The sequence below is a fragment of the Pseudoliparis swirei genome, chromosome 3, assembly GCF_029220125.1.
Source record: "Pseudoliparis swirei isolate HS2019 ecotype Mariana Trench chromosome 3, NWPU_hadal_v1, whole genome shotgun sequence".
Lineage (NCBI taxonomy): Eukaryota > Metazoa > Chordata > Actinopteri > Perciformes > Liparidae > Pseudoliparis > Pseudoliparis swirei.
Genome location: NC_079390.1, coordinates 12,836,749 through 12,859,326, shown reverse-complemented (window position 1 = coordinate 12,859,326; position 22,578 = coordinate 12,836,749). Strand labels below are relative to the sequence as shown.

Genomic DNA, 22,578 nt, shown 5'->3' with positions numbered 1-22,578 from the left:
ATGCTCCTATGAAAGTAATTACAGGACTCTGAAACCTCAAAACTCTGCCAACAATGTGAGTGTGTGGACAATCACTATTAAAGCACAGGAACTCGTGGAAAGGAGGAGAAAACAGCTCAGTTGAATGTCATGATGTAGTTGCTCTAAACGAAGCATTTTAGAAAACTGTATTTAAGTATATCTATTTGTATCCGTCTTTTATACATTTATCATCAATGTACGCTACAGTAAATTTGGTGGATTACTTTATATTTATTAGGTTACACTATGATGTACAGTTAATAAACAGCGATTCTCATGCCGTATTCTAATAAAACAGTAATGCCAAAAAGATCTTCTTCGAGTTTCTTGCTTCCTGCGTGTTGAGGGTCAGTGTTTTCACCATCTGTGATGGAGTTTTGCAGACATGACATTCTGCCAACCAACACCAGCGATGTACAGGGGAAGAAATACATAACTCTGAGCATGATGTGGGCAATGTATAAGTGGTGCATTAGACAAAGGAGAAGAGAGGAACTTCAAAACATGTCAAAAAAACAGCTGCATTTAGAAGTGGTCTCAGAGACGTTCACCCAAACTCTCATTAAACTCCCAAAATAACTGAATTGCCTATAAATTGCTTTGCTGATATGCAAAGAGCTTCCACTGGAGAGGCGGCAGAGAGAAGATGATAGCCTTTCATTACTGTCTGCGCCTCCAGAAAACTAACATATCAAATTATAGAGCACTGGGTGCCTATTGGATTGCATAACAAAAATTAGTTGACACAAGTACATCTCCACAGCGAGAGATCACTGATGAAAATGTCACTGCAGCTGTAAGAGGCTGGACATTTTTTGACATTTCTATGCTCAGCGATGTTATCATTTCTTTCTGGTTTCAAAAGGAAAAAAGAGACAGGGCAGAAAATGCGCCTCGAGGAGTCATTTGTCGGGTCTGTAAGGTTTGCTGGGTTGTTACTTCTCCAAATAATGATTCAGACAGAAAACAGAGCAACGGGCTTCAAGCTGGCGTTTTCCCGCTGTTTGAAAAGGACATATCATTCCCTATCCATTTGCTGTTACCATGGAAACTACATTGTATTTGAGATTCCTGTTGACTCACTGCAAGGCTCACTCAAAACACAGACAACTCCACTTCCACTAGGTTCACATGCCCTGCAGCACTGCTTTGCTGCGCAGTGCATTTCTTTAGATTCATATTCCATCTGGTGAATGTATATCAGGTTTGTGTGCGTAGTCATGACGACCACAACCCCAAGGCGTCTATTCCCGACACCTGTTTATCACAGGATACACACATCATTCATGCACATGCACACACACCTGTTTCTCGTTCGGTTTCATCCCACGTTTTCACACTCATCATCCTGGGCTCTTCCCTATTTTCCCGCACACTCCACCCCCCAAAATGGTCTCAACTCCGTTCCCCTCTCTCCTACGTCTGTGCTCTCAGATAGACGTTACCATGGAAACTGGCTACAACTGTTGGGCATGAAACATCACGACTGGCAGACACATTTGGAAAGTGCCCGCACACATGCAGAGGTACCACTTAAATGTGCATGCACACGGACACACACACATTCATTATTATGCAAGACACTCTGGGATGTTGCATATTATACATAAGGTAAGACCACAGGGACATACTTGTACTGATGGTAACAATAAGACTATGATTCGAAGAAGTAAAAGCACATTGTGACATGTTCGTGGCCGTCACCGGTAGGTTTCCCCCCCCCTAAGCACCAAGGAATGCGCAACCAGAGGGAACGTTGGTAACGTGCTTTATTTGAGCGCTCTGACCGCCGACTGTGTCTCTGCTCATCGCTCCCCTCTTCCTCCTGTCCAGCTCCTTTATGGGGACAGAGCCTCGCAGATACACAAACCTAGATTGTCATCAGCTGGTCCGATTGTCATCCGACCAGCTGATGACAATCAGACACCGTTCCCTGAACCACACCCCCGCTCCACCCACTCTGCAGCCGAGCTTAAACACACCCCGCTGCCACACACATCAACTCCAAAGGTGAATTATTTGATTAAAAGAAGATATTTTTAATTAAAAATGAGGAAATTAAACAGTTGAGTGGAGTGTGTGGTCGGCACACTCAAATTCCTGCCGGACACAGAATGAATTTTGTTTAATTGTCTTCGTACACAAAATGTCCTGTGGTGGTAATCTCTACCTTCATCACAAATACACTCTGGGCAACACATCTACATACTGTTAGTTACAACAAAATACATGTTTTCATCCAGAGAATAACAAAAAGGAGCAGGTGTGCTTTCTTAACAGTTGCTGATTGAGTCCAAGAATGTGTCAAACCTGTTCGCACTTGTGCTTTTATTTGGACGGTGGATTGTCGGTCCAGACCGAGACTTGAGCGTGACCACTCCGACTGTCAGCTGCTGTCTCGTTTACAAAAATACCCATCACTTGCATTTGTAACTAAATACTAAGATCATTTTCAATTACTGGCCTTATTTAGAAAAAGCATGACATGTAATTTGTCAATTATGTGCAAAATATTTTTAGAAATTATGCCCTTCAAAATGTGCTTTTGCAAAAAATCAAGGCCAAATTAGTGCTGTTATTTATAAACAAAACAAATCCCATTTGGTAATGCTGGTGTTACAAGAGTAACAAAACACCCAAAACAGAAATGGGGGAAAACAAGAATACACACATATATATACATACAAACATACACATACATACATATACACATATACATATGTACACTACCGTTCAAAAGTTTGGGGTCATCCAGACAATTTTGTGTCTTCCATGAAAACTCACTTTTATTTTTCAAATGAATTGAAAATTGAATAGAAAATATAGTCAAGACATTGACAAGGTTAGAAATAATGATTAATATTTGAAGTATTAATTTTGTTCTTCAAACTTCAAGCTCAAAGGAAGGCCAGTTGTATAGCTTATATCACCAGCATAACTGTTTTCAGCTGTGCTAACATAATTGCACAAGGGTTTTCTAATCAGATATTAGTCTTCTAAGGCGATTAGCAAACACAATGTACCATTAGAACACTGGAGTGATAGTTGATGGAAATGGGCCTCTATACACCTCTGGAGATATTTCATTAGAAACCAGACGTTTCCACCTAGAATAGTCATTTACCACATTAACAATGTATAGTGTGTATTTTTGATTAATGTTATCTTTATTGAAAAAACAGTGCTTTTCTTTCAAAAATAAAGACATTTCTAAGTGACCCCAAACTTTTGAACGATAGTGGATATACATACATATATAAAATAAACCAATGTTATGTATTATTTCAGAATGAAATCAACCACCATGTAGACAAACGCAACATTGTGCAAGCACATTCCTAATTAGCACTTAGCGTTTGAAAAATCAACAAAAACAGCTTGAGTGCTGTGTGGGCGAGGCCAGGGGCCGACGTACGGTACACGGCCCTAAGAGGTGCACATGAAGGGAGCTCCGCCATCTGTCTGCACCTCACTACAATAAGAGAACTATCACAACCAGAAAGACAGATGTTGATTGCCTGTTAATATAATAGGGTCTAAATATGTTAAAAAAGTGGAAAGACAAACTCCACTTGTAAAATGACACGTGAGTGAAGTTAATGGCCATAATAACAGACAATCATGCATGATTTACTTCTTAGTAAGCCTCTATTCAAAAAGACTTTCGTCAAGGTGACACGCCGGGCCGTGAACAATGCGGCCGTCTGCCGCCCACACTGAGAATCAACCTGCTCCGACTAAGAGCTTCAAGAAGGAGCACTGCTTTCATAACGATTGAGGCCGTTAATCTGTGCTCATGCACAATTTGTTCTTTCAGAGCACTTTTGGAATTTGAATTCAAAGCTGAAACCTGACAGAAAAAGCATCTCGTGGAACGTCTAGCAGGAGCTAAATCCTGAAACAGGGAATCCATTTAATGAAGATGATGGTGACAGGATGGGAGACGTTGGTTTCCGCCGACACAGATGCCTTCTTTCTACTCTCGATACAAGCTTTTGATTCCACCCATATTAACACAATATTATTGTGTTTACCACAAGGCTCAGAGAGATTCACAGTCTGCCTAATAAGGGCAACGGAGAAGATACATATCAAGTGTTGTTGTTTTGTTTATTTTTCATTTGTTAATTTCAAATGTATTTCTCCGATACACAAAAAAAAAAGGAGATATTGTAAAAACCTAAACAAAGCATGATAACCATGTCTTTTTAATAAAATAGGCACTGGTGTTTCAATGAAAATGTGTTTATATTTTCTGCGATTAAATTTTCTCATTAAAATAGGATGAGAAAAGCCTCACAAGGCCAGAAATGTTTTCAGATGTACTACAGCGCCTCTTTATACTGGATTGATGCAGACTGATACACGCGTATCAGATTCCTCTGAGGTTTTAAAGTAACACAAAATAATTCAATGGCGAGAAACCGCGATGCATTGAACATAATTGTGTGATTGAACCACACAGCCTTATCAAACAAGGCTGATTGGAATGATGAGATCCCTGCAGATAACCGGCAGCAGCACTGGAGAATGTTCTGTGGTCTGTGGAAATGAAAATGGATTTTCATTCCAAGAGATTGCTAAGTTTGTGTTGGACGGCATTTGGTCTGCGTTGCTGTTCAGTAGACGTAAGGGAAGATCCTGTAGGGCACACGTCGACAGTAGGAGTCCCAAGCCAGTCCGTATTTGGCCCGACACTGTCTCTCATCGCGGGCCTCTCGGTGAATCAGCAGCACAGTGAAGTATACGACATAGAAGTACGGCAGGAGGTGTGAGAAGCCTACAGAAAAGACACAAGTTCATTGACTATGAGCAGCAGCAAACACACCACAATGACAAAGAAAACATATTCATGAACCACACGAGAAATTAAAAACTGACTGGTGACCTCATTGGGAATGATGTAAATGACTTCAACCACGCTGTAATCGAGTGTACACCCTCCTCTGCATATAGCCAGCCGTACATTATCTTTTCAATCTGCATGATACAAGAGCCCTGCGGTGAATACAAGTTTGATTACGTTTTTCTTTTTTAAATACATTGTTTTGTCTTTCAGAGCTGGTCTGGATGTTCCTCTTGAATATGGTCATGACTTTATGAGTCCTCTTTTTGTGTGTGTATAAATTAGCCGTTTGTGACTTTTGCAACGGAAATCAAGGCCGATTCTAAAGTACATCTCAATTACAAAGGCAGCTCCACCAGTGAGTCACATTAAGTATGAATAATGAGCAGAATGTGTCAGCTGGAACAAAAGTCTGACAGACACCATTTTAGCGAGAGAATTTACAAGGGAACATAAGGCAGCTTACAGAGGCACACGGAGAACATGTTGTTGCTGCCTTGAATGCCTGTCACACACATAGTATAATTATCCCATAAGCACAGGAAGGAAATACCATGCTTTTCTGTTCGCCACCAGTATCTGAAAATAACTGAAATGTTTGTGACTTTGTTCGCTTTACGGTGGTCACATAGTTCCTGATTTAAAGTGGCTTTAAAACCAATGCATCCCATAATTACCTAAGTATGTCATAATGGCGAGACAGTCAGCTCGCCGGAGCTTTCAAGCATCTTTCAGTTCTGTGTTCTGATTTTCCATCCTGCAATTTATTGTTTTGGTTCTCTCGTCATGTTGTTTTCAGCCGCATCGTGCATCTGTTTTCAGTGAATCGCTCTCGACACCCACTGCACGCGATGCGCTCACCACCGAACAACAGACAGACACAGTGAGCGGCGAAGCGGGGAGCATTTAGTATTTGGTTGATGCACTGGAGTTTTTTTGAGGTGGAGAAAAAACAATTAATGAATCGGGGCCCAAAATCTGTTTGGAAATAGGGGCGACAAAGAAACAAACTGCAGCTTTTAGATGCTCTGTGAACTGAATGACCGGCTAAAGTAACAGACCATTGTGGAAGATTTAGTCATCAGGAAGCGCCTATTAAAAAATAACTTACCTCAAAAATTAGCATAATGCAGCTTAAAATAACCTTTTCAGTCACGATGCCACCACCGATACCTGGGCTTTGGGTGTCAGACGACACCGAGTCACGATCCGATACCAGTTGTTTATCAATAAACTGAATGTGGAAGAGACTGGGATCACTCTTTAATATGACCCATTGTCAATCCAGCTACTCGGGTATTTTGGTAAGTGTGCACCCCTAGAGAGCGGCTCCTTTCATTCCCAGCGAGCTAGCAACAGCGTTAATGTAAAAAGATCCCAACCTCATACCGTGTTAGTGAAGCATGAACCACACTCTGAGCAACTAATAACTAAGTGTTGCTGTCCCGAGGGGAGCTGTCGGGATCCGTCTCACAGCTAACAGCAAGGCAACGACAGCCCGACGGAAGATCGCAGATCCCTGCCAATGTTATTTATGAAAGCTTGAGACTTGGGTTGTGAACTCATCGGTGTCACCCCCGTCTCACGGAGCTCAGCACACTATGTATGGGCTGAAAACACTGGCTGTGTTTCAGTAAAGCAAAAACTCTCCCTGTCATTCTGCTGTATTTACTTTGGTTATAACGAATAACATCACTCTCCCTTGGGAGTCAACATGGTTGTTCTGATGTCATATGCGCTGGTTCCAAATCCTTCAGCTTGTTAATTCATGCTTATGTACAGCTGGCCGTGTATTTGTGACAGTTGGGGCACCAAAGGGCAAAAATAGCGATTTTTGCATAATGTTGCTTTAAGGTGACTCATCAGATTACCACACACATGACTCCTGATTAAATCTACTGCTCCTAGAAACTGCAACATAATGTAAAGCTTATTGTTTTGTGTATATTGGGTGTTGTATCAGCGCAGGTATTGATTAAGACCTATACAAATAAATATTACGGTATTCAACAAAGATACACACTTAACACTTGAACTGACACGTAAGGTGTTTCTGGTATTTTGTCCACCTTCTGTCGAGATCTTACGATCATCACAGAGGCACTTTTGCAATTGTGTTTCGATTGTGCCACTAAAAACAACAACAACAACGCAGCGATTTTGGTTTCTAATGATAAATATCTGTTTATGACAAACACTCTCTTATCTCTGACCTCATCCACTTTTTCCAATGATGACTTCCTGTGCTCAGTGTGGCCCGGCATGCAATACGAGCCTTGCAGAGGCTTTTAAGCTGTCTCACCGCATGGCAGGGACCACGCCAGGGCCATGAGGAGGTCACCGAGGTAATTGGGATGCCGGACGAGCCCCCACCAGCCAGACACCAGCAGACGTTTCCCCGTTGCTGTGGCGATGGTCTCCAGCCCTGCAAGGGGAGAGAGCGTACATATTTGCAAGAAGTGCAAGTCACGAGACCAACACACGCTTCACTCTGTTCTCCACACAGCGTGTGTCGGGACGCATCATGAGACATCATACGTGAAAGAAGAGTTCACGTGACTGACTTGCAACACTTGGATGTGTCGGGTCTCGTCTGAACTGGTTCTTCTGCGAGTTGGACTTCCTGAAAATATAATATCCAATACCTGGTGGCAAGGAGACACACGTTACCGTCGCCATCTTTAACCATGACACATGCAACATATTTCACACAGAGCTCACGCACGCTTACCGTTCAGCGCTATTATAGTCGCTGCTCCGAGTGAACTGAGGGCCTGTGGGTGCACGACCAGGAAGGAGGCCTGCAGGCCGTACGTGAAGGGAACCCAAGCCAGGTCCCCGAAGACCAACATGAAGCCAAAGCCATCATGCACAATGTCCATGGTTGTTAGAACGGCCTCCTGATACCACACCAAAGGGCACGGGAGAAAGTGAAATGAATCCAACAATAATAGTTCCGAAGACCTCTCGTCTCTTGATGCGACGCTTATTAAATGTCTGCAAGGACTGTGACTCTGTTGACCGCTCACCTCATTCCACAGAGCGTCCGCCACGTACAGCAGCTGGAAACTGTTGACCAGTATCATGGCGAGTGACGGGGAACCGCGGAGCTCCACCTCCTTCATCAACATGCCGAGGTTTATGACCACCTGGGAGAAGAACAGGCGAAGCCGAGACCGATTAACATCACGAGTTAGGCCACAGTTATTTTCAGCTGCCAAATTCATCGTGTAATGAACAATAACAAGTGAAACATCAGACAGACATGAAACAAGGCACATTCAACGTAACGCAATCAAATACAACAGCACAACCATGAATTCTACATCTGTTATGATGCTTACCGTGTTGTTTTTGTGAACACTGACAGAGAGGTGCTCATTTATTTATATTTGTGAACACATTATATTCAGAGCTGTTTCAAATATTCTGCTCCTCTCATATTTGTAAATGTCCAGTGCAACACAACCTTTAACTACGACCTCAGTAACAAACACATCTTTTTAGTTACGTATGTCCGTGAAGTTGTATCCTCTTTACTTTGCTGTGTCATTTTCTTTGAATAAAGACAAGTTGTTCTCTTAATGCAAGAAGATGAACTTGCCTTATATATATTTTTATAATTTATAATTTAGGAATCTTCAATCATTTTCAAGCATTGTAAGATGTTCAAAGGTAAAAGTAAAGAGTGTAAACATTCGAGAGGAAACAACAATTCCCACGCAGTCTGCAGCCAGTTGGTGGAAGCTGTTTCCGACTCTCCTACGCACCTGGCTTTAGAGCGTTCACATGTGCAGGTTTTATTGAATACGGAAAAGAAAACATAAATAAAGGACTCATTATCTCAACAACTCTGAGTATGCGTCGCTCCTTTTACTGTCTCTGTGTTGTTTTATCGAAGAAACATGATGTAATCTTAAGGTTGGTATTGTAATTTCTAAATTTCATCTCATGATTATGATCCAAACACAGAAATGACGTCTGCCCACCAACAACTGTCTCGCTGTGTCAGGTCACCTGGGAGAAGGTTGAAGGTTTCGGATTCTGATTCTGATAATTATTGTGAAAGATCAGTGGAGGACAACATCGCCACCTGTTGGTTTTGATCAGCACTAAATAAAGTGTATGAGTATGTGTTTTAAAATATTTTCACTAACAAATAAAGTAAAACATTACAAACAAAGGTAGGAATTTTTAAGCAGTTATTTAAAAAAATAAGGTTTGTGTTTTAGTAAACATTTTAATTATGTCACATTTGTTTTAATCTTTGTCCTTTTAAGGTCTTCTGAAATTAAATCATATTGTTTTAAGTCCATTCCTTTCTCTTTGTATGAATGCAATACCCAAGGTATTCCCAAAGTAACAGAATAGTTGGAGAAAAAAAAACTGTTCTTCAGAATTGGTTAAGGGCAGCACATTTTCAACCTCAAAATAGGATTAGTATATATAACAATTTGTATATAACAACTTTTGTAACAGAAATCTTCCTTAGTGCCTGGATTCAAAACTGTGTGGACATTGAATTGGATGGATTATTCACCCTGCAGCTCAACTCACCCAGCCAATCAGACCCGGTCTGAGCTCACAGAAATATTTAAGGTCAAAGTATCCAATCCGAGGGTTTAGCTCCCGTCCGATGAAGAAGTCATAAAGGTGATTTCCTAGACAGGGCAGAGGGATGCAGTTAATCGACAGGATGGATTCTCAGATGCCGCCACCATTCATGACTTATGACACTGAGATCAAGAGCATTTCAAAAGTGAACAGCTTGTGGATGGCTGTAACGCTCACCCCCTTATTGTGAGGAGATGATTCTTTTATTCCTAATGGAGCCATAAATCATAAATATCTTGGTGTCGACACTGACAGCTCTATCACATGACATGTACGGACAACGTATTTAATCTTCTGGCTATTACTTTTTTTAAACTACTGCCTGACACTCAGCATGTGTGTTTACGCCTGTTTATGCTCGAGTGTGTTATGTGTGTGGATGTGCATTGTGACGTGGCTGGCTGTGTGTCATCCAGACAAATAACCAAGCTGGACAAATAGAGTGTATCTCATCTCATTAGTCAAACGCTCTTTAGCTTGATAAACCTGATGTCACATTAATGTGCAGTTTAATCTCACTAGGAAAATGCACAGTTGTAGTTCCATTGCCTTTAAATGTGAGAGTTCACAGCTCCGGGTGAAATGTCAGCTGCAGAAAAAAGGTCAAACCATTACATCAGCTACCAAATGATGTGACGGGTTCAAATTGCCCGACTGCATTTTCTTCTGTTACTCTCAGCAATGTTCTACAAATGACCAGAATGCCTTTTAACAAGACCCAGAAAGGGAGGATGTGTTGCTTTAGGCTGCTTGTAAGCAGACAGAGGACCAGTAACGGTGGACTGTAAAGCATCTGGAGTTGAGAACAAAAATCATCCACATCAACTGAAGCTACCGTGTTGTCCATTTAGTTTCATCTTACAAAAACAAGCAGCGTTCTGCGCAGCAAGCTAAACGCTAACATCGTCATATTGTGAATATACTCTCAATGCTGTTAGTTTTGTGCGTTGTTATGCTGACTTAATTAGCTTATTATCACAAAACTCTGTGTAAACTGGAGACAGTGGAGGATGCCAGTAGTTTCGCAGGCCTTTTTGGAGATATATATCTAAATAGCATATTGTTGTCATCCATCTCTTTAGCCAATGACTTATTCTATTCTGCTTCTTCGCACCAAACATTATACGTTACAATCATTAATTCACGTGCTTATTTAACGTCTAGCCTTAGTTAATTTCACGTGAACTGAATCCCACAAGGTCATCACATGGCACTGGAACCAACATGTTGTTGTGGCTTCGCTCTTTTTCTTCTTTTCAAAAACCGGGACGAGCATAATCCTCAGCGAGCAGAAGCTGAGTGGCGATTACCAGACGCTCTCAGGTTTCTGCCTTCAGATGCAGCAGAGCCCACGGCGCAGCTGGTGGAGCGGGGCCAGCCCACTCCAAAGGGGGTTCACTGGATGCCTGCAGGCTCCTGAAGAGCTCGGCTGTTAGATAATTAATGATCCGGCGTACAATAATAGAGGCCTGCAAAGTGCACACTGCATCAGCGGCTGGATGCTTCCTTCCGTGATCAACCTACACTCTCACCTGTGTTGCCCCCCAAGGCGAGAGCATGAGCCGGCACACAAAAGGAGCGGGCGTAGAGGTAGACGGAGAGCAGGAACGACGCTGCCATTGCGCACGCTGCCAGAGGCAACAGCAGCTCAAACAGAGACCCCAGAGGGGCCCCGAGCACCAGCAGCAACAGCAGCAGCACACAGCTGACGCACAGGCCAAAGAAACCTGAGGGAGAGACACAAACAAAGCTCAATGCAGCAGCCGGGGGGGAAACAGGAGGTACACGTTGGAAGAGATGGAACATAAGTCAATTTTAGCTCAAGGTCACAGCAGCCGGAAAGTCTTACAAGGTCACACTGAAAGATACATGAAGAAACGCTACTTTCAGATTCCTCCTTGAAAAGAAACGTGTGTACAACAGCAAACTTTTAAGTATTAATAGCCGTCATAATATTTCAACAGTATTAGAGACAATAATGTTCAAGAGCACAATTATCCTGCGTTAAAAATCACACTGACAATATGACTAAAAGATTACAACTGTGAGGTTAACACATATTACATCGTAAAAATACAGAAGCAAAAAACCCAAACATATTGTGTTTTATGATCAGTAATATAGATACCATTGATAGGATACTTGAGGCGCGTTCCATCCCTCAGCACTAATCCTTCAGACACCTGCAGGTGAAGACACTCATTTTTAATTTGAACACATACATAGTCTGTGTATTTATTCATTATGGGGACAGAGTCACAGGCTCAGTCAAAGAGACTGTACTCTATGGGGATTCAATCTTATTTTACACAATATATGGCTTGAAAGTCTACTAATCACAATTTAGCATTTCATGTAGCCTATATATTATATTGTGCATATAATATACGGTGATGCTAAGTTTGGGGGGTATGGCTGAAAAGAATCATAGTATTAATGAGAATATTTATCCCCTGTCAGTACATGTATGTGTAGCCTTTTAAATCCCTCCTCTAACAAATGAAAAGCACACTTCATGCTCAATTCATGAGTGCAGCTCCAGTCTCTCGTGGTGGCTAATGTTAGCTGAATTAAAATCGCTGTTGACATTAGTAAGCGGTTTGTTGACTTAATGAAGACTGCTCTATTTATTTGTTCAGCTTGCACGCTCTTATTATATTCGCTTTCTTGCAGAGTCATGAATATCTATATCAGTCCCACATGCTCGTTGAAGATGAGGCGAAATGATTTCACTCTACGATCATATTCACAAGTCATCCACTAAAAGTTTAGACAATAATTCTTGTTTCATTTATTAGAATTAATTATGACCTAACCTGATATCATTCCTTCATGAATCGATGTTAATCATTCAGTATATATATATATACACACACTTTAACACAAAACAGGGGCTTTTATGGTTAGTTGCTTCATCAAAGCCAACATACGCCCAAATACATTTTTATTGGCCTTAGTGTTCATCACTAGAACAAGTTTAACCTTGAGCCAGACCAAGGTTATGAGTCATACCTTTCCTAATGGCATCACATAGAGGAGGGCGTGCAGCGCGATCCAGCCCAGCAGAAGCACAGGGGCCAGAGGGTCCCATAGCTGGTCAGTGGAGGGAAGGGGGGGTGGCCACTGGAACACACTGGCCTCAGGGGTCCGACTCACACCGATCAGGAACAGCACCGTCAGCGGGAGAGAGATGGGTATGCATAAAGCACCTGGGAGATAACACAGGAGGTGAGACGACGACCTGACCGACCTTAAGCAATGAAGCGACATCACTGGGAAAGACAGAGTGAGACGATGTGAAGCACCACACCGATTCAGCAAAAGTGTGATTTGTTTGACTAATGCATCACACTTCCTTATCGTCACACCAGTCGTCCGCCGCAAGCTCGACTATTACGTCAAAAACACTTGCAGATACGCACACACGAGCACACACACACACAGAAGAAGATGTTCTCTCATTTAATGCTTACAATGACACATCCTAGTTGGGTGGTTGTGTTGATTATTAATTAGAGCTGTATTGTATAATTTATATTGTGGCAGAATCAAGATTTTGGCAATACAACAAATGTGACAGTGTCTATTAATCACATGTATTAAAGTAGCATCGATGCTCTTTTGTATGCCGGCTGTTCACCTCACTGATGTTCAGTTGTTACTTTCATAAAATCTGCTTTTGTTCACTGAGAAATGCATGCAGCATGAAGAGGAGTGTGAACAAGTGACACACAAGCGACCAGAGTAAAATACGTGAATAAAATGGGATAATTATTTTAGGCTAAGCTTCAGCAATCGTAACAGTAACAATGTCGCCAATGTGTGGAGACCGTGGTTCTGTAGAGGTCACTGTCTGTAGAGGTCACTGTCTGAAATAAAACGTGCTGTGATGGAGCCCGGATGAGGCGGTCGGGCCTGCTGTGGCTCACCCAGTGCTCCTCCGAATTCCCTCTCCGTGTCATGTGAGGATCTGAGTGCTTGACTGTTTGGCCTCATTATTGGTCTCCTGTGAAAACATGTCGGCAGTTCAGTCAAAATAAAGACATTTGGGGGCCAAATAAATGTTTAATTAGAAGGCAAAGAAACTAATACAAATGACAGGAGTGACAGACACTTCTGCTCATGGTGAACGTTGACAGCAGTATTTATCCAGTTTCATCCAAAAAAAAACTGCAGGTGTCACAAAACAAGTTGGTAAGAGTTGTGATGGGACTTGGCCCCTGTGATCATGTTGGGAGAAGCCACTTTAAGGAACTTAACTGGCTTCCAGTTGAGGCCAGAGTGGCTCAGCTTAGGCTCAACATGGTGCACAAAATAGTCAACAATAGGGCCCCCAAATATCTTAATAACTATTTTCCTAGTGTTCGGGAAGTGCACAGCTATGGAACACGATCTAGCTTAGCCAACCTGCATCCACCAAGGTGTAGATCAAAGATGGGGCAAAGCACATTTGCTCACATAGGAGCTCAAGAGTGGAATGAATTGCCTTTGGCCATTAAACAATGCCTGAACCCAATTAGTTTCAAGGGGAACGTTAGGAAATGGCTCCTAGAAAAAGTCCATGATTAAACTTGTATGTCAATGTAGTATTATGTGTATTACTGTATTGCTTTTTATGATGTAGGGTGGTAATGTGTGTATTTTTTGTGCCAAGACCAAGGACCACAACGGAAATAAGTCTGTGACTTTTTGTGCTATCCTTGATATTTTTATGATGCGTGACCTTTTGTTTCATGTATTGTATTTATGTCCAATAAACTAAACTAAACTAAATACTGAAGTTCTGTACTTCGGAAACAACCGACTAGGTATTTGAGATTACTTTGGTACTTCCAATTTATGTTGCTATGTACTGTTTAACTCCACTACATTAATTAACGGCTATAGATTCTGCTAGGATTCACATGAAGTTGCCAAACTGTCCAGAAATGTTTTATCAGGATAGTGTGACAGATGGTATCAATGAGTTCAAATCACTCAACCTGATACATTAAAATACCACCCACCTTATAACGCATCAATAGATAGTAATACCATTAATAATAATAACAGACTTATATAGTAAGGTTCATTCTGCCACTTTAAGGGGATTGTAGCTTGGATTATTTAAGTGCACTTGCTGGTTATTTTATAAACACTTACATTTGAGGACTTACACTTGTTGCAGAGTACTTTTACAGAATGGTATTTATACTGTAAGTGTTATAACCAATGGCCAGTGTGAGACAACTCCTCCTTCAGACTTTTTCCAGAGGACAGCCATACAAATGCTGCCTTCAAGGACATGCTGCTATCACACATGGACGAAAAATAATTACAAAAATAAGGGCAAGACAAACAATGATGATTTTTTAAGTAAAGTATATTAAAATACTCTTTTAACTGAGCAGTTTTATATTTTTTATTCTATAACATCATTTAATGTGGCTGTTATTTCATATTGTAGTAGTGTTGTAATATCGCCTGGAGTCGTAACCCTCCCGAGACAAAGTTCAGGTCGGGTCCCCTGTTCTCTGTTATGAAACGTGAGACGAGAGGTCGCTGGGACCGGAATACCTGTCCCGTTACCTGCGGAAGATACACGGAGCCGAGCGCGAGACAAACAACGGCCATTGCAGGAAAATACAGAGTAATATAAAGATGCGTGTCTTGGAACACAGCAAGTACAGTACAGGGTCTTACCGGCGTAAAGCATGGAGGTGGAGATGGGACTGAGAATGAAACCAATCAATGCGTTCAACCTGCAGCCGGAAACGCCCCCAAGACACGTAGAATATCGCGAAACTGCTCCCGAGCCAATCGGATCCTTTCGTAGCTATCAGAAGAGGGTGGGCCGGAGGCGGTTCGGCCAATCAGATGAGCTTATGAGGTGGCGACACATACTAGAGAAAAATGGCTGCAGATGTTGTGAAATCGGCATGGTTTAAGAAAAGGGACTTATTTATCAGTCAGGAAAACATATAGGCCAATATCAGACACTCGATTAGTCACCAGAAGCTTTTCTACACATAACAATGTTTAAAACAATCATTTAAAAACCGTGACACTATAGGATTTCTACTGTACAGTCTGGATTCGTGTGGCTGGCTTACAGGAGCAATAAGTCTGCTTGTCATCGTCTCCGTATAGCAGGAACTACCACAGAAGGGTTTCTGTGCTTAACTAGGTGTTGATAGGACTGTTGACAGATGTTTCACAGCAAAAGCATTCATGAATCACAACACTTCACAGATGTGTAGTTTACATCAAAATCTGTCTTTAAATATGGCTGACTCAATTGGTTGTCAAGGAAGAACCGGTTTTCATTCTCACATTTATTGTAGACATCCGCATTTAAACCATTTCTAAACGTATCATTTACCGAGACGAGGGACAGAAAATAAACTCACCTCAAGGAAAGAGTTAGCAGTAAATCTAATGTCGTTACTTTAATGCTAAACATGGATTACATAATCAGATGGCATTCAGATTGCAAATCATTCAGCAAAAAAAAATAACAGAATTGAATATTACAGGAGACAGGACTTTTCTCTTTAGTCATTAATATTCTGTGTTCACTTTAAACACATTTCCTTGAACATGTGATGTCCTGCTGTTATAATCGATAATTTATTTATTTCTATATTTGCAGATAGGCAAAATGAGAGGGGTTTCTTTTCTCATATTCTTTTGTTTTTAACTTACTATAGTAATATTAAACCCAAGTACTCGAGGCTCATGTGCACTTTGTACAGCAAGTGCCTGGAATTTAATGTTGGATCTCAAATTCATTGAATCTTTTTTGACAACACAAAACAACTCAACGTCCTATTTTCTTTAGTGTTGGAAGATTTCTTAATGGTCCTACAGAAGTTAAAGTACATTTTTAGAGTATAGTATGAATCTAGAGCAATACATTGAACAGTTTCCAGTAATTCTGTAAGAGACAGTCTTTCAATGTGGATGTACGATTCCAGTGTAAGTTGTAATTCTGTCTGTAGTGATCTGGTGTTTGGAGAAGGCCGGCCGGCTGTGCTGCACTTTGAGCTTTAACCCCGTTCACAGATGACTTCGATCACACTCTGCTCCATCGGGGCGGGATCCAGGCAGCGGTGGGCGGAGCTCCCCACTATCTCATCCAGCAGGAAGTGCACGAGGTTCTCATCGGAGACGAACCTCCACAGGTACATCTGCAGGTAGTGGCAGTCCACCTGGATCTGTTGCAGCCCAAAACGACCGAAAGTGCGCAGGCGAACACACTCCAGGAATGTCTTTAAACTGATTTTGATAATACCCGTAATCACGGAGACCTGGGGACAGTGAAGGGCTGTGTGAGAGAGAAGTACGTTTACTGAAGGCGACACTCACCGTGTGACGAAGACCCCGCACTCACCTTGTTGAACTCCACGGAGCTGAAGATGTCAATTCTCTCTGAAAACAGCTTGTGTATGTTGCTCAGCAGATTAGTATCCATGGGAGCACTGCAGGCAGACAGAAGGCACGTCACTCAAGTGAATACACAATTAGAACGAAGACCTTATTCTCATGATTAATAACCACTCAGTAACAAGTGTGCCCCCCGCAGGAAAAGTGAAGGACACAATGGAGATGTGCCGTCTGTATCACACACAGTGATGCATCTCGTTTAGATTTAGACAAGATCACTTTTGACGGCCTAGATTTCCATGTTTTTAACTTTTTTCCTTCGTTCTCACCCGAACAGTCTGATATGTTGTAAACATATTAGAACGCCGTCATTAAACAAACAAACCCAAAATCGCTAGAGGACCGCACTTCCCTTCATCCCGCCGCCGGTGTATTTGTCCGGCTGGTTTACCTCGTGGTGTAGCTGGTGGCGTAGCGGGCTTGCTGCCTCGAGCTGCTGTAGACGGAGAACGTCCGTTTGCTGGAGTCACTGCTGTGCGCTTTCCTCACGCCTTCTTCATACAAAAGGCCGACCTGTGGCAGAGCAGAGGCGGTTCATAAGGGCCGTGCATGGTGACGAACGCATGTCGGCGACATTGCGATTGAGCTGTGACCTGCACGTCGATCGAGGTGGTGTCCTCTACGACCCTCTTCATCACGGCGCGGACATTTCGTGGCTCGATGGTGTTCACCCAGTCTCGCGTTTCGACGCTTTTCCTTAACATTTGGGAGATAATCAGGCCCTGAACCTGCAAAAACACACAAGTTACTCACACATACAAATGTGTGAGAGAGGATTATTTTCCCTCAGTGAGAAAGGTAGATCAGTAACTGTTGGAGGTGAAAACTGTTACCGACCTTTACATAATGGTTCAACAGCTTCTGAGCTGCCTCCCTGGCTTCCGCACATAAAGATGTGACGGGTGTTACGGGACTGTGGTGCTGAGAATGAGAGGACATGGGTTTAGTCAAATGTGTTAGCTATTGGGAGTATAATATATGTCAAGGAATTTCATGTTAGGAAAACATTTTATTTAAACATTTAATTTAAGTCACATTAATCAACACTAATACACTATAAAAGCCACTTTCAGGAAAAGAATTTCACAGCAATATGGCCTTTGGTGCATGGCGCCGCATTCATAAGGCGACAGGCCATTTACCTGCACGAGGAACTGTTCATCAGTGAGAGTGAGTATGTAGGAGATAGTAGAGGTCTCGTAGTCCAAGCAGAGGCGAGACAGCAGCAACAGAAGGGCCGGAGGGGTCGAACCTCCCTTTTCTCCTGCACTGTCGCAAAACTGCCGAGAAGACTGGCACACAAACTGTATAAAGCTCACCACCAGGCTCTCACGCACACCCTGGCTGCAGAACTCGCCCTGTGAGGAGAAGACGGACAGAGCGGTCACTCTCACTGTGAGGTAGAGTGGTAAGCAAGCTGTGACACTGGCAACATGAAGCAACAACTATTCACCTTAAAGTACGGCTTGTTGGAGAACGCAATGTCCTTCGCCGTGAAGAGATGCACCGACGCCAACACCGACTTAATCTGATTGAGAATAGAGGCCGACAAGGAGGAGAGCAGCTCCGGCAGGCTGTTCGGAGCGTCTCTGCCGGAGGCCAGTCCCCCGAGAAGAGCTCCGCTGCCGGCCGCGGAGAGCCGCGGCGTCGCCAGGGCCTGCCGCACGTCTGTCAAGCTGTCCATGTAGAAGCTCTGCAGGGCCGACAGGTACTGCTTGACGCGCTCCGTCGCGGCCCGGATCACAATCTCCGTCCCCTGGTTTGGCACGGCGGAGCCCGGCAGCAGTTTGGTTACGGCCTGAAGCCGGCGGTGGAAGCGGTCGAGCGCGCGGACCAGGAGGGAGTTATCTCCCACGCCTTTCTCCTCTTGAATCCTCTGCTCCACGAGCGAGAAATAGCGAGCAGCCAGATCGTCCACGAAGGAGTTCAACTTGCCGCTCGCCATCTGGGGGATGTTTTTGGAGGCCAGCTCGCCTGTCTGAGCGTGGTTGATAAACAGTTCTTGATAGGATGTGATTACTAAGCACAAGCTGCTGACAAATTCATTGCAGCCCCTGTCAATGAATTCCAGGATGTCAGTGTTGGAGGTGGGAGAAGGGAATGCGCTTTTTTTAGGGGTGTTATCAGTGGGAGATCCAGCGGCTGCAGCAGACCCCAGCCTGCGTGCAGGAGCATCCTTCACGGCTGAAGGGGACGGGTACGGTCTTATCTCTGCTTCCAGACCCTGGAGGTCCAACTCTAGTCGAGACCTTGCATGGCTCAGGAATTTATCGCAGAGCTCCTCGGCTGGCTCATCCAGCTGTAGCAGCAGCTCCACACACTCGGATAAATCTTTAGCGCTTGACCCACCGTCCCTTCACGACAACAACAAAACGGGCAGAAAGAGTTGATCTCCAGGAAACACATTTATCCTTAAACATTTTTAAAATCAATGTGCAAAAATTATTTTGTACAGGTAAGCCAATCATAAAATGTATATTCTTTAAATTTACTTTTCAGTTGAGCAGCAGAAATGTCCGCAACACACAATGTAGCAAAAAGGCAATTAGCTTGAGTGAAATCAGGGAACAAATAATAAAAAAAGTCTAAAAGAAGTTTGAATAAAAAGGATGTCCTTTTCAATTGATTTATTCCTTATTTAGCTGCATGGTAAAAAAAAAAAAAAAAAATTCTTGTGAGCGATAAGCGTGACTCTTAAGTGTTATGTTTCCTCAGAGTGGAGTCCACAATGTAAATGTAGGTTTAGAGATTCCCACCTGAACTTCTGTCGAAGCTCCTGTGCCAGCTTGTCCATGATGGCGTGACAGTCGTCCTGAATCCCCTTGAAGGAGGGCAGGTGGCTGTACTGCTGCAGCACACAGCGGGCGCGGCGGTGCGATCGCACCGCCTGAGCGTAGGCCTGCATCTCCAGACACTTATTTAATCTGGCAGGCAGTTCAAACAGAAACTGCAGCTTCCTTAACAGAGTGTGAACCCCTGGAGTGGAAAATAACAAGACAAAAATATGGAAATAAGCGCCATGAAGTCCCCCAAGAGTAAGACGGACACAAAGCAAACTCCCCGGTGGAGGCCTCACCTGAGAGTTTTGTAATCTGAGCATGCTGGTCTTGCAGAGTACCACTGATGCAAGCGCTGAACTCAGTGATTGCTGCCATGTTGGCGGACAAGCCATCCATTTCATCCTCCATCTTTTTAAAATCGTTCTTCATCTTTCTTATGGTGTCTGTAAAGAAAACAAGCAAGGATGGTTCAGCGATTCACGCGTGGACGATGCAACGAAACCCAACAACATTTCAGCGGTGATTTAACAGGAAGCGTTACGGTCCCTCACCTGTAGCAGATATGAACTTGTTGTAGTTTTCGTACACCAGCGTCTGCATGTCACTGTCCAAAGAGCGGATCTGCTTGACCATGCAGGTCTCCTGGTCCATCAACTCTGCAAGGGAGCACTCCCTCCTGAGCTGCATTCGGAGACAAAACCCATAAGTACTCATATATATGCAGATTTCTTCATAACTGCTTTAACCCTTGTGTTGCCCTCGGGTCATTTTGACCCGATTCAATATTTAAACAAAGCAGGATTAAAGTATCATCCTCTGCCTGTAAATGTGTGTACATTTGATATACATATTCAGGGCCCTCAAGTTTTGAAGACAGACAAGAGTGACATTTCCATCAGCCCCCCAGAGTGACATTTCCATCAGCATCCCCCCCGCAGAATATTTTCATCAGTCGCGCGCAATTCCAGGATGCTTTATCTTCATTGGTTGCTGGATTAAATTTTACCCAGATACGGGGTTTTTACTGATTGGCTATTGTGTAGCCCATTTCTTTTTTTTGATTGGTTGATAAGTGGCTCCTTACAGCAGAACTCCAGGGGAGCGCTTGATTCCTCCACGGTGAGGGCAGCGCGGCTCATGTTTGCTCGCTGCGGCACATTAAAACATTAAATAGCAGAGTTTTTTTCAGCGTGAGAAATACGATGTGTGGCGGGAGTGCGTGATTTAAGACCGAGATGCGTGAGTCTGACGCTCAATGCGTGACACTTGAGAGCCCTGCATATTGGTATATTCTATGGTGAAAACGGCCAGTACACTTTTTTTCTGTGCAATTTCCATGAGATGCAATGGCAATTGAAATATCACCAATTACATGCATTGTTTGGTCATGCAAACGGAATACTTTTTGCCCACTTTTGAGATCTTTATCCCAAGATCGCATTAAATGACAACTGTCTGCATTAGTACGGCTAGGTGTCCATATTCTCTGGCACACCGAAAGAAACTGTAGCATGACATCTGACTCCTCTGGTCGAATTTAAATTGCTTTATTTATATGACAGTTTGTGTCATTCAACAGTGACCACCAATATTGACAAAACGTTCGTAGCACCCGTTGCTGCAGAGGCCATTAGAGGAGTTGTGTCACACTGGAAACACTTGACAGCAGTGTTCACCTTGTTGAGGAACACCTCGTGGTCAAAATGCGGCCCGTTGATGTCGCACGGATCCAAGGACTTCGCCATCTCCGCGGTCTTTCCCTCCTCGTTCATCCCGTAGTACATCTTCAGCATGCCGTGCACCCTGTGCTTCTTGCCGGAGTCCTCGGACTCGGACCCCGCCACCGAGCCGTCCGCCTCAGCGTCCATACTGCCCGCTGGCCAGCTGAGAAACGAACAGGCGACAATAAAGACAGATGACGGGGGCGTCCAGTCGGAAGGAGGAAACTGACAGTTACTTCTTTGACACGTTAACTTCTTGCGTGACTGGTATTCGTGTCGCTTAGCCGTTTGCCCTTAATAAGAGCGCTTATTCCAAATAATTAAGAGGAAAATAGCATATTCCTCCCGATACATAAGCAGCTAGCTTGACGTCAGTTTCCGGGTTTGTAGCCTATCCGGTGTTACGCCGTCAAAGAGTACGTATAGTCAAGAGAATAACCTGCACTTATTGTTTGGCAATCCGGAAGTGCACTACTGCGCATGTCAACTTTTACACAGAGATCAACAGAATCTTGACAGTACATATAATGGTTTTAAATAAAAACGTATAATGACGATTATTCTTGTCAGAAGTGATAATGCTGCAATACAATTTAGAAATATATGCATGATGTGACATAACAAATATAACATCTTTATTTCATTTGCATGAAGATAAAAAAATAAAAAAGTTTAATATACATATATATATATTTATTATCAACAATTAAACAAAATTCAGACATGTTAAGTACATGTCTTCCCTGTGGATGTGGGGAATGGGCCGCATTGCCAATGCTGCCATGAACTAAAGTAAATTACTTTAGAAATGGAAGGAGAAAAAAATCAACCCTGAAAACTGCTGAAATAAGTTTAGTAGTCTGATCTTCTGACTCGTATCATGAATCCTTTCAGCGTAATAATGACTGATACAAAACAAAGATGTATTTTTGCCTGATGCTGACACGCTGTCGACGAATCAAGAAAAAATAAAGCTTTACAGGTTTTGTCTGAAGAGAAAACCATTTTCATTTATTGGTCGAAGATTCCAAATCTAACAAAATATCTATACAATGCATCAGGAACAATTCATTAACTGGGAAATAATCTTAATTCACTTAGGGCATTTGTTATTAGTAATTATTTATCTGCAATTAAATACATTTGAGGTGCACTTTAAATCATTTCCATA

General features: G+C 42.9%; 2 protein-coding genes across 3 annotated transcripts; both read right to left on the bottom strand.

Annotated features, from left to right (window-relative positions):
• Window positions 1-1,773: 1,773 nt before the first annotated feature.
• Window positions 1,774-15,191, bottom strand: tm7sf2 (transmembrane 7 superfamily member 2). 2 transcript variants are annotated; one of them, XM_056444937.1, is made up of 12 exons: window positions 15,164-15,191; window positions 13,411-13,487; window positions 12,494-12,690; window positions 11,610-11,664; window positions 11,014-11,208; window positions 9,425-9,528; window positions 7,897-8,016; window positions 7,599-7,767; window positions 7,432-7,512; window positions 7,170-7,292; window positions 4,605-4,801; window positions 1,774-3,043 (listed from the first exon to the last, which is right to left on the bottom strand). In XM_056444937.1, exons 2-11 carry the CDS (start codon window positions 13,475-13,477, stop codon window positions 4,641-4,643), a joined length of 1,272 nt encoding a protein of 423 aa, XP_056300912.1. In that variant the 5' UTR covers window positions 13,478-13,487; window positions 15,164-15,191; the 3' UTR covers window positions 1,774-3,043; window positions 4,605-4,640. The 2 variants fall into 2 exon arrangements, with proteins under 2 accessions (XP_056300912.1, XP_056300904.1); XM_056444929.1 differs by lacking the exon at window positions 1,774-3,043 and having other exon boundaries at window positions 4,115-4,801.
• Window positions 15,192-15,883: 692 nt separating this feature from the next.
• On the bottom strand, window positions 15,884-21,782 carry vps51 (VPS51 subunit of GARP complex). The gene is made up of 11 exons (XM_056444915.1): window positions 21,363-21,782; window positions 20,238-20,367; window positions 19,983-20,129; window positions 19,663-19,882; window positions 18,360-19,260; window positions 18,049-18,264; window positions 17,744-17,827; window positions 17,500-17,634; window positions 17,298-17,419; window positions 16,854-16,941; window positions 15,884-16,770 (listed from the first exon to the last, which is right to left on the bottom strand). The coding sequence occupies exons 1-11, from the start codon at window positions 21,552-21,554 to the stop codon at window positions 16,510-16,512; spliced, it is 2,496 nt and encodes an 831-aa protein (XP_056300890.1). The 5' UTR covers window positions 21,555-21,782; the 3' UTR covers window positions 15,884-16,509.
• Between the last annotated feature and the right edge of the window lie 796 nt (window positions 21,783-22,578).

Bases quoted from the DNA above. Each gene is read 5' to 3' on its own strand.
- tm7sf2 (XM_056444937.1), bottom strand. From the start codon at position 13,477: ATGAGGCCAAACAGTCAAGCACTCAGATCCTCACATGACACGGAGAGG. The intron at 11,665-12,493 runs GTATGACTCATA...CTTCACCTGCAG, and splicing joins ATGTGATGCCATTAGGAAAG to GTGTCTGAAGGATTAGTGCT. The intron at 7,293-7,431 runs GTCAGTCACGTG...CTCCCCTTGCAG, and splicing joins GACACATCCAAGTGTTGCAA to GGCTGGAGACCATCGCCACA.
- vps51 (XM_056444915.1), bottom strand. From the start codon at position 21,554: ATGGACGCTGAGGCGGACGGCTCGGTGGCGGGGTCCGAGTCCGAGGAC. The intron at 19,883-19,982 runs GTGAGGCCTCCA...TTTCCACTCCAG, and splicing joins TCAGATTACAAAACTCTCAG to GGGTTCACACTCTGTTAAGG. The intron at 17,420-17,499 runs GTCACAGCTCAA...GCTCTGCCACAG, and splicing joins CCACCTCGATCGACGTGCAG to GTCGGCCTTTTGTATGAAGA.